The sequence below is a fragment of the Anthonomus grandis genome, chromosome 12, assembly GCF_022605725.1.
Source record: "Anthonomus grandis grandis chromosome 12, icAntGran1.3, whole genome shotgun sequence".
Classification (NCBI taxonomy): domain Eukaryota; kingdom Metazoa; phylum Arthropoda; class Insecta; order Coleoptera; family Curculionidae; genus Anthonomus; species Anthonomus grandis.
In genome coordinates this window covers 5683131-5694760 of record NC_065557.1, presented here as the reverse complement: position 1 = coordinate 5694760, position 11630 = coordinate 5683131, and the positions used below count along the sequence as shown (strand labels likewise).

Below are 11630 nucleotides of genomic sequence, written 5' to 3'. Positions count from 1 at the left end.
AATAGTTTTCCTCTAGAACAAGATTTTGTAGAGTTTAAATAAATTTTCCAAGATAGGCTGTAGGAAGAAAATCAATTTTTTTCGTTGCTGTTTTATTGGATTTATTTAATTGGAAAGTTATGGCAGACCATATTATAATGAAAATAATTAAATAAGAACATTTTTTCCAACTACAGAAAATGCTGGAAAAATTTTATATCCATAATTCAGCCTTTGAGATGTCACTACTGATAAATATCTGGAAAATAGCTATTTTCTCAAAGACCTGGAAAAAATATTTTAGAAAATTGTAAGATATAAAAATGACTTGAAATGCCTGAAGTAAAATGAAAAATCAGTTAAAAAATGCAAGAAGGACGTGAATATTTTTATTTCTAATGTTTGAAAAAAAAACATATTAATTATTTGCATTTGCATTAATTTGACATTGTGCAAATTGAATATTTTTGTCTGGAAAAAAATTATTTATTTAAATAGTGAAAATTTTATTTTTATAGAACTAGTATCAAGAAAAGGTTCCATATACAATTATTTACCAGGAAAGAATTTTTTTTCCAGAAAAAAAACATAAGAAAATCGCTCCAAAAAAATATGGGATGGAATACGTGGAAGACATAAAGGATCTCATCACAGATTCCTGGAAGGTACATAAAATTACTCCAAACTCTGGAAACAATTAAAAGGGAAAAAAGAGTAAAATTGAAAGTTGCTTCAAATTCTGGAGAAAAGACATTACATGGGTCTAAAACATAATTAAAAAAAGGACTTCGAAAGCCTGAAAAACGTGAGGAAATCTTTGAAATTTCTGGAAAATGTAAAGAGTGAACTGAAATAAGAAAGTCTTGAAGTGTCTGTAAAATATGGAAAATTAATTGGAATTTCTGTCATATTTTGAAAATAATGTAAAATTCCTGGAAACCCACTAAATGACTCAAAAATCCCGGTTTTGCCTACGTTTCAAAGATCATTTTGATTTCCTAAATAATTTTTGAAAAATATCAATTGCGAAAGAATAAAAAGAAAAATTTAAAAAAAAAAAGATTTTTTTAAAGATCCTTGTAAAATGCTAAAAATTATGGAAAGCATCAAAAAGTCTTCAATTGCCTGGAATAATATCAAGAAATACTTCAAATATTTGGAAAAAATAAGTCAGATTCCTGAAAAACATGGTAAATAACTCGAAAATCCTAGACCTGGAAGGCCTGGAATAACATGACAATTGACATGGAAAAATATTTAAAATGTCTGAAAACAGAGAAAGTGACTCATGAAAAACTACTCACTTCACATATCTTAGACATGAAAAATCAACGACGAATGCCTGAACTTATTTCTTTAAATTCTTGTGAAGAAGCCCTGGAAAATATGTAAAAAATTTAAATCCCCGAAAGATATAAAAGATCACAATAGATGATTAAAATAAAATAAAAGATATCTCTAAAGTCCTGAATGAAAAATTGCTTTACATACATGAAAGAAATTGCAAAGAATAAAATTGGTAACTAATCCTTAGATCTGGAAAAATACGCCTGAAAGAACTCACCCTCGTAGAAAAAATACGGTTAACTTCTGAAAGGTGACTTAAAAAATGTTGACCTGGAAATCATTAAAACGATCTGCAATGCCTGCAATAAAATGAAAAATGCCTGGAAAAATACAAAAAATCACCCCGAAGGCCAAGAAAATATGGAAAAATTTAATTAAATCCCTAAAAGGCCTCAAATGAAGAAACGTCTCTGAAATCTTGGAACATAATTAACTTTAATACCTGAAAAAAAAATCAGCAAAAACTAATGAAAGTTCTGCGAATACAATCATTTTCGAAAAATCTACATTTTTGTTTTTTTTTTGAAAATTATGATTATTTGCCTGAAATGTAATGTCTCAATTTTTTACTACTTCTCTGGCTACTCTTGCCGAGTTTTTCATTAACTGTTAAAGCATTTTCATGCTTTTCTATAAATTTCTAGAAGCAGAAATTTTTCAATTTTTTTCGACTTTGTCTTTTTCATTATATTTAAAAATGAAAAAAATTATTCTGCATTTAGAAGTAAACAATTGCAGCAATTTAAAAAAAAAACATCTTTTTTCAATTTCGAAGTCTTCTTTTAAATTTCGTCCAAAATTATAAATAATTTTGCATTTTGCATGGGAATTTCGTTGTTTTTCCATGAAAAACGAATTACTTCCTGAGCCTTTTGATTCAAGAACTTTCTTACTCCTACCGCAATCTAAAATTGCAATACCACCCTTAAGCACACATTAAGACCAACAAATAAAACACAAAAAAAACAGCTACACTAGCAATACCTTTCAACCACATTGACAGATACCTTCCGTAGCTGTTTTCCCTGTCTAGGTCAGCTATCGGCGTCGATCTCTGTCAAATCCCTTCCCTTAGTCTCCGGCACGCAGCATACGACAAAACACAGCCCGCACACAGCTATAAAAGCGTACAACCAAAAAGCCCCGTACAAACCGAGCCACTCCTGGAAATCTATGAAGGTTTTAACACCAACGAAGGCACATAAGTAGCTGAAACAGTTCGCCAGAGCGGTGCCCAAGCCTCGATGTTCTAACGAGAACAATTCGCTGACCAACAGTGAAGAAATCGGGCTAATCCCAAGCGAGAATGCTACAGTAAAAACCAAAACACACAGCAACGGTATCCAGTCTAAATGAGGTACCGCCTTGGGGTTGGTTGCTTCGTAGTAAGAAAACGAACCGAAAGAGGCCAGGGCCAAGCACATCAGCATACTAGAGGCCACCAATAGGGGCAGCCGTCCGGCGCTGTCCACCAGAAGCCCAGATAATAAAGCTGACAATAGCTGGACCACCCCGACAGCTACAGCTGCGCTATGTGGGTTAGTACCGCCGAATGTCTCCTTAAACACGCTTACAATATAAAAGTTGAAGGCGTGCGCTCCGGAGAAGCGTTGGAAGAACATTAGACCGCACGCGATCAACGCTGGCGTCCCTAGCGTTTGTAGCAGCAACTTCGGATTGCTCGGGATCCTCTTGGACATGATGTGTGCTTGCAGCAGCGAGAGTTCCAGCTGCAAATCAGCGTTTTCGCCCCGTAGCCACTTTAGGGCTTTCTTGGCTTCCGCGTCGTGACCTTTTAGCACTAACCAGCCGGGACTTTCGGGGATTCTTAGCATTGCCAAGCACATTGCTGCCGGGGCAAACGATATGAGACCGGCCAGTTGTCGCCAGTCCAAGAATGCCCCAGCAGCGAACGCTATGAGGACTCCAGCATGTCCTGATATCTTTAAAAGTGCGCTGAGTCCTCCGCGGATTGATGGCGCGGCGATTTCGCTCACGTAGACTTGAGCGGCCAGTTGTACTATGGCTACTAGGAAGCCGCTTGTAAAAGAGGCGAAGCACATTACCTAAAAAGGAATCGAAATTTATTGTTTTTTTAATTCGAGGTTCGTTTATTTACTTTGAATTAAAGCCGCAATAGTACGGGCGCCTATGGTCTTTTAATGTGATGTATTAGGCGAGTTTAAATGCTAACGATTTCTATGGGACAAGGTTTAATGTATTTATAGAATGAAACGCTTCCTATATTTAAGAGAATATACCTTTTTGATAAGATTTAATACATTTAATATAATTGACACGTAGAAGTCTACAGATAGGGTCCGGACTATTCACGATGAAAGGAACAAATTCTTTTAAAATTCATATAGTTTTTTCTTTTTTGGATACATCGATTAGTATTGGCACTTGCGCGTTTTTTGAAATAAAAAATGTCTATACAGGGTGCCTCAAGTAAAAACCGTGGCGTCAACAATCATTTTTTTAAATAGAACACCTTGTATATTATGACGTTTTATAGTTCTATGATCTATTCTGAATACTTTTTGTACAGCAAACCATATGCCTAAAGTCAGTGGTTTATCAAATGTGACGTAACAGACTACTCTGTTACCATAATGAAATTAAAACATAAAAATTTATTCTAGATTTATTGCAACTAATGTTTAATTTCTTATTCATTTAATTCAATGCGTACTATGCCGCCAACATTAATTTTTTATGCGATTTCTTCGAAAGTAAGTAGGCTATATTATTTTCGAACAGTTCCTAATTTTAGAACCTACTTAATAACGATTTTTCATGCATTTATGAGCATAATTATCATACTAGTGGTTTCACGCATCATTTTTTAATAAAATGCATTTATCTGAGAAAGAACGAATTAAAATACTGGTGATGATTGCCTTTAAAAACAGAGTACGTATACAATAAAAGCGCTACTTGTACTTGGACTTTCTACAGTTTAAAATTTATCTATTTTTTAGCTGTTTTATACCCTGATCCAGAAGAGGCTAACATACTAGTAACGAGATGTGGTTTCAATAAAACGAAGTATTTCCTCACTTTGCCGTTTAACAATTTATTGATGCACATTTTCAACAGATGGATTGGACGAAGAGAACCGATTGAGTGGACACCGAGCTCACCGGACATAACACCATTAGATTTTTTCTTATGGAGCTATGTGGAATCCAAAGCTTATATGAATAGATCAAATATTGTTGATGATTTAAAGCAAAGAAGTGATTTAAAATGTGCTATTGGAAGTTATTTAGCGACTTCAAAAATGCATTGAAGTAAATGGACAACAAATTCAATATCGTTTCTATTACGTGAAATTTGACAAACCGCTTACATGATATACTTAGTGTTCTATTTCAAGAAATGAATGTTAACACCATAGATTCTACTTGAGGTACCCTGTAATTTTTATTGCAAAAAAAGCGCAGTGACAATGCTAATCGACGTCTACGAAAAATAAAATAAGAAAAAAACACCTACGTTTTAAATAAATTTGTGCCTTTCATCGTGAATGCATTGTATAAGAAAGCACAGCTAAACATTTACTGTTTTTTTTAAGTATAGGTACAGTTTTTTGGTTACCAAGACCTAAATAAAAATTCAAAATTCTGAAAGTACTACGAAAAAATTGACATAGCAGATTATAAGTGCGGACCTGCTGGATCTCTTTAAATCTTGGTTGACTATTGAAATTTGATAGATATAATACGAATTTTTTTTCGATAGAAGTTGGTGCTGTTGGTGACCTTTTGCTCAGTTTAATTGGGACACCATAATCATAAAAAATCCACTTGATGACATGGTTAATTTTTTTATGACATTGTTTATTTCGTAGCTGACTGTTTTAAACGTTCTGCTATGAAATTTCTCATTTGGTCCTCACGGGAACTGAAGGAAATAACTTAAGAAAAAAGCCCATAAGAATTACGTAACAAGTGGCTTATTTAGTGACTTGTAGACTAGACTTGGACTATGACCAATTTTCCTAACTTTGAGTTTATTGTAAGGAATTGAAAAGAGAGTGCTTCCTAAATTATGTGACTATTAGGGAATCTTCATTCAGAGATACTGTTAATAATTTTTAGAAATATGTTCATCTAAAAAGAAAGGATTCTGGCATTCTTCCTGATGAGTTTTATAATGAAATTCGGGTTCTGGCAGAATTCTTTTCACAAGTGTATACGGATTAAGTCTATGACCCCCTAATAAAACTCTTCGATAGAAAAATTGCCATAGAATGTCTATATATCCATATTTTATGAGGAACTCCTGATGGTATTCCTTCCATTCTTATCAAACACTAAGTTTTTATATTTGCTTGGCAACTTTTTATAATTTCCAATATGTCCGTTAGTAGTGGAGATTTTCGAAAATTTTGGAATTCAGCTTTTATTACAACCGTCTTCAAGTCAGGGGAATTAAATTCAAACCCAAATACAATTAATAAAGAGAAAAAAAAAAAATGGAGACGAGAGACCAGGAGAAACAGAACAAAAGACGTATGTGCAGGATTATCAAAATCAACTCGTTTCTACATGTTCATTTGTGACAGATCTAGTTTCGCATTTATTGTTAATGATATAACATAACATAGGTTGTTTAATTTCTGGAAAATACATTATGAGTTATAAATAAACTAGCTTCGAACATTAAGCGTATTGGTTTCTTTCTAAAGCAATTCCGTTGGGTATAAACGATCTTTATAAAATATTATTTTAATTTTTTGTGTTTTGGCACGTTTTAAGACAAGAAATGGCACCATTGTAAGACCCTCCCCACAACACAATACAATATCGCAACACAGATTCGACTAACAGTAAACTAATAATAGTAATTTTTTATTTAATATTGTTCTTAACTGATAAAACCTGTACTACATTTTTCGAATTTTCGTAGCAGTTTTTATACTTTGATCAGTTGTTATGCCCAAATATTTTATTGATTAATTTTGTAATGATTCTGGTCTATTGAGATTGTTGTTTTGTTTATGTGATATATAAGGTGAGTAACCCTGTGTTAAATACATATGTTTTGTTCTTTTTGTTACATAGACATATATTTTGGTATATTATTTCTTTGGCTGCTTTATTTTTTTAGGTTTATAGACAATTTATAAAGGGCTTAACCCGTGGATAAATAAATAAATAAATTTGTACTAATGGACTATAATATTAATTGTAAATCGTTTTAAAAAGTCCAATTTTGTAGAGAAAAGTAAATTTTTGTATGATGTCGGGTTATGCTCCAAAAAAATTTTGGTAATTTTAAGTATTGGTTCACATAAAATACACACCACAAAGAAACTCTTATACGCCCGGACTATACCGCTCAGGTCAAAGAAAATAGACTCGTCACCATTGACGATCATAAAAGTTAAAAAATAATAAATATATGGGTTGAACAGCTGTTTGCTTCCTAAACAAGATGATTTTATACCTTCACACTGACAGCAAACACCGTCAAAATCCAGCACAACGACAAAGGTACCCCGGCCATAATCAGCGTCCGTTTTCGGCCCCATTTCATGGCCACACCCCCCAGTGGCGCTCCGAATAAGGCTCCCAAGAGCCCCAAGGAGGCCACCCAAGAGGCTTGTTGTCCGTTGACGTCGAAAGCTTTCGCGTCTCGTTGTTGTAACGAAGCTATGGCCGGAGAGCTGTAGCCCTTGCCCAGTCCTGAGGCTAGGGGACCAAGTGAGACCGCTAGGGAGGCTAATAGTTGACCCAAGTATTCGGGCTTGCCGGTTACGAACAGTTGTCTACCAGGACCGGCCAGCTTTAAAAAAGAGTAATGAGTTATTAGGTTTTGTTGGATTTTTTTCTTATTTTAAAGTTTAAAATTACGTATCCGCAGAACTATCGATTCAATTGTATTGAACGCGCTTATTTGTGAAATCTTATGAGTATTTACGTCCACGTTTTAATGAGAATATTTACTGCAGAACTTTAATAGAAACTTATTCATGAAGCTTGATTTAAATCTTACAAGTGTGCCTGGAATTTTCAAACGAAGTTTTTTGAAGTAATATTCACTTAAATAATGCCGAATATATGATGGGCAATGATAACCTTTTAAACTGTGACACAACAGTTCATTTTTTTTCTCCTCAAACATTCCATTATTCCAGCATTCCATATTCGTTTAAACAGTAAAAGTAGTAAATTTTAATATTGTTAAAATACTTGTCTTGAGTGTAAAGTCGTTTACTTTTTAATTAAGTCAAATAATCAGATTTACATATTATCAAGTAATTAATTAGCAATAAGTATACGCAATGCCTTGATTAACTGAAAACCACAAGATTCAAATCTTAATAATAATTGGATACGGAGATAAAGCAACAACCCAAAAGGAGGCGATGGACGTATTCAGAAACATGTATCCTAATTTACTGTAAGCAAAATTGAAATTGCGTTTAATAAAAATCCCAAATTTAATGTGTTATTATATTATCCGTTCAAGAAAGTCCTAACATTTAAAGTCAAGTGGCGCAAGAATTGTAAGTGTAAGTATCAATCATCAGTAGTAAGGGTTCTGAAGGCACAGAAATTTGATCCCTTTAAACCAGCAATTCTCCAGGAACAATAAAGAGGATGCAGATAGAAGAATCAATAACAGCAGAATAATACTGTTAAAACAAAAAGTATTCTCTTTTCTATTGAGTCAACGTTTATCTTGAACGGAGAAGTAAATCGACAAAATTGCCGTTATTGGGCACACTCAACACTCAGAGAAAGTAAATGTTTGGGCAGGAATTGTAGAGCAGCAAGTTATAGGCTTAATTTTCCTTGAATAAAATCTAAATGGAGCAAGATATTTACAGTTTTTACAAGAACTAATTCAAATCTAGCTGCTCTGTTTCCTGATCAAATAGAAGCTGATATGCCAAATAGGAACATCTGGTTTCAACAAGATGGTGCGCCTCCCCAGTTTGTACGTCCTATTCGAAACTATTTGGATACTATATTTCCAGGCAGATCGATCTAGAAGAGGACCTTTTTAATGGCCACCAATATCTTCCGATCTAACTTCTTGAGATTTTTTCCTATGCGGATATTTGAAATCCAAAGTTTCTGAGATTAAGAAAACATTCTCCAAAAGTTATAAGAAACGATCAATTCAAAACGAATTTCAAGTACGTTTAGGGCATTGCTAAATAGTAAATGGGCTGCATTTTAAACACTTATTTAAGGGAAAAAATTTGAGTAAATTTTTGTTATTCTTCAAATCAAGGTGTTTCAAATATATTGGAAATCGTCATAAAAAACTTTTAAAATTAATTGAATTTGAAATTTTAGAGTGTTGTGTCAGTCGATATACACGTTAGAAATAAGTAATAGATGCCATTTTTAATAAAATCTTCTTCCTTAGAGATAAAATGCATGCCATTGTAGAAGAGAGTTTTGGAAAGACACCCAACATGGTCAATATAATAAATAAAAAAAGCAGAAACTAAACTAACAGACTGCAATGTGAAATAAGCAAATTTAGAAAAGAAATTAGTGAAAACAAAAAACAGCAAATACCTACTTACACTGAGATTGCAGTAAAAGATATAAAGCAAAAAAAAATCCTCCAAAGTGCAAACAGGTATGGACTCTGGAAAGACATTGCAATTAATTCAGTAGAAAATTAGTCCAAATAATTTACAAATACGAATAGGTATTAAAAATATAAATAGCTCTAAAAATGGAAATGCGATTATAAAATGTATAAGACATAAAATTGAGGCCAATATAGCAAAAAAGAAAAAACCTCGCATTCAAATAGTAGGCTGTATAGGAGGACGAACACCAGAAGATATTAAAACCAAAATTAGGCAACAAAGCACTTGGATAGAACAGAAGGACGAATTTAAAGTAACTTACATTAGAAACAATGAAGAAAGAAAATCACAACTATATTCTTAAGGTATTATTTAGGAACTTATTGAAAAATAAGGAGTTGCTTATATTGGATGAGATCGTTGTGCTACTTACGAATATATTTAATTTACAGGATGCTATAAATACCAAGGATAAACCCATAAAAGCTGTACTGGTACTAAAAGAGTTAGATTTGCAGGAGAATATGAGACAAAAACCACTAGTAAAGTAACAGCTGGTATTACAAATATTTTAAGTTCTTTTTATAATTTTGGACCATTATAATAATGGGATATTGAATTGATACACGCAACTTCTTAAAAAAAAAGCAAACTTAAGCCTCTTGGACACCGAAATGCCCTGGTGAATGGTGAAAGTTCATCATGTCTTTCTGGAGCATTCTTTGAATTTTAGGCTGTAAGTATTGAAGGTCGTTAAATTTAGGACTTTTTACTATTAGAATTTATTACTGTTAAAAAAATTACCTTGAAATATATGTTAAGTTGTAATTTAATAGATTTGGTTCAAAAAGAAGCTCAAAAAATATGTAGCAACAATGCTTATTTAAAGGTTAGAGCCAGTATGGTAGAACTCATCGTTGATTGCTATAGCAGCGCTGCTTTACTCAAAAAGACTTAGGTACAGAATATTACACATAAAATTCGTCTAAAGTTTAGTATCAAAGACCTTACTGGTTTTATATAGAAGAGGCAACATTGCATTACCTGCATTACCTGTATATAGATTATTAGCCATAATAAACATTTTCAAAGTTCCCCAAAGTTTCTTTCAGTTTTCTTTTTATTTCTTACAGACATTTTTAAAATCAAGCCCGGATTATAATTCAAAAAACATTAAACCTGCCCTTAATGACTTAATGGTGCCCATCGGTGCATAAGACCCTCTTTTTCTATTTACATTTTCTTTCCATTCCCTTCTTTTGTAGACGTTTTTCAACGGGTTTTTCCTTCTCCGCCGCATCGCAACCACTCTCTAATTAAACCGTTACTTAATCAATCCGAAAAGTAACAAGGAAAAAAAAACAGAAGACAGAAAGAGAGAGAGAGACTCTCCCGACTGGAAATCTCCATTAATTAAAACAGTTTTTCTGGTGCAATGGATAGATATTCGACCGGCAACTAACGAACAAGTGAATCCAAAATAGAATTAACGCGAAATGAATCGATATATGTACTTTCAACGGGTTTCGGTTTAATTGTTTCATTTTGGCACTGTTTTGGTTTGATTATTGCGTTTCCATAACTGTATTACTATTCACGGTTTAATATTCAGGCTGATGGAGCCTTAATACTGTTATTTAATTTATGTAGGACTACATAATTAAATATAACCATACATATTTCGATTTATTGGGAACACTAGTAACTGCTAGCGAAGAAGATTCAATTGCGACAATAAATAGATGGTCTACTGTGCTCTTAAGTTCTTTAAAAGTTTGACATTTCTTGCGTATGAAATGAAATGACTTCAAAAATTCATAATAAAGTGATTTAAAATATTACGCAATTTTGACGTTTAACGTAATAAATCTTGCTGCAATTGGGCGGGAAATTTAAAATATTATTTTCCTAATTTGCACCCATAAAAATAAATTGCTCGAGCTCAAGCTTACTGGTCGTTGTTGGGGGTACATTTGAAACGTACTGATATAATTTCCACTCTATTATACATACGTTTCTATTATACGAAACTTTAAAACTGATATTTTTGCATGTATATTTCGCGTAGTTCTCGTGGTAGTTTCGAAAACCGCGTTTTCGCTTTTATAGTAGGAAAACTCACACCGAAAAGTTTTCCCCACTTTACATAGAAAATGTTTTGTAAACTTTATCTGCTTTAAATATTTTGTGTGATATTAATGGTGCGTCCTTATGTCGGGCCAGACGTGTTTGATTTTCTCCGGTTAACTGAATGTTGGAACATTTTGAAGGGGTTTCGGAATATTTGCCTGGTAATCATTGAAAATGGAAGCTTTATTAAAGAAGTTATCGTTTATTTATGAGGAGGCAACGTTTAATGTGGATCATGGAATTTATTTTGAAATTGAGGAAAAAAAAATCAGATTTCAAGAAAATTTTTTCTTCCAAGAAAAAATAACACAAAATGCCGACAAATATTTCTCTCAAATACAAATGTTTAAAATAATGTAACTAAAAACCAAAAATAGTCCATTATATCTCAAGAAAAAATCACAAAAAAGCCAAAATATTCCAAATAATTAAAGAAAGCCGAAAAAATCACCATTTCCAAAATAATATTTAAAATGCATTTTGCTTTGCCCGAATAGTTCTAAATTGGAGTCAATTCTTATGTGGTCCAATTTCTTTATTATTGTATTTTCCAATTTTTTTGAAGATGATTTTTAACCTGCCGAAACGTCAACAGAAGACAAAAAAA

The 11630-nt window shown here is 32.9% G+C and overlaps 1 protein-coding gene across 1 annotated transcript in view; it reads right to left on the bottom strand.

Annotated features, from left to right (window-relative positions):
* Positions 1 to 461: 461 nt before the first annotated feature.
* LOC126742697 (facilitated trehalose transporter Tret1-like) overlaps positions 462 to 11630 on the bottom strand; it is a 38540-nt gene continuing 27371 nt past the window's right edge. Inside the window, exons 3-4 of the mRNA XM_050449463.1 lie at positions 6784 to 7122; positions 462 to 3392 (exon numbers count right to left, since the gene is read on the bottom strand). Coding sequence (XP_050305420.1) covers positions 2361 to 3392; positions 6784 to 7122 — 1371 coding nt within the window. The 3' untranslated portion in view covers positions 462 to 2360. The remainder of the gene's footprint in view (positions 3393 to 6783; positions 7123 to 11630) is intronic.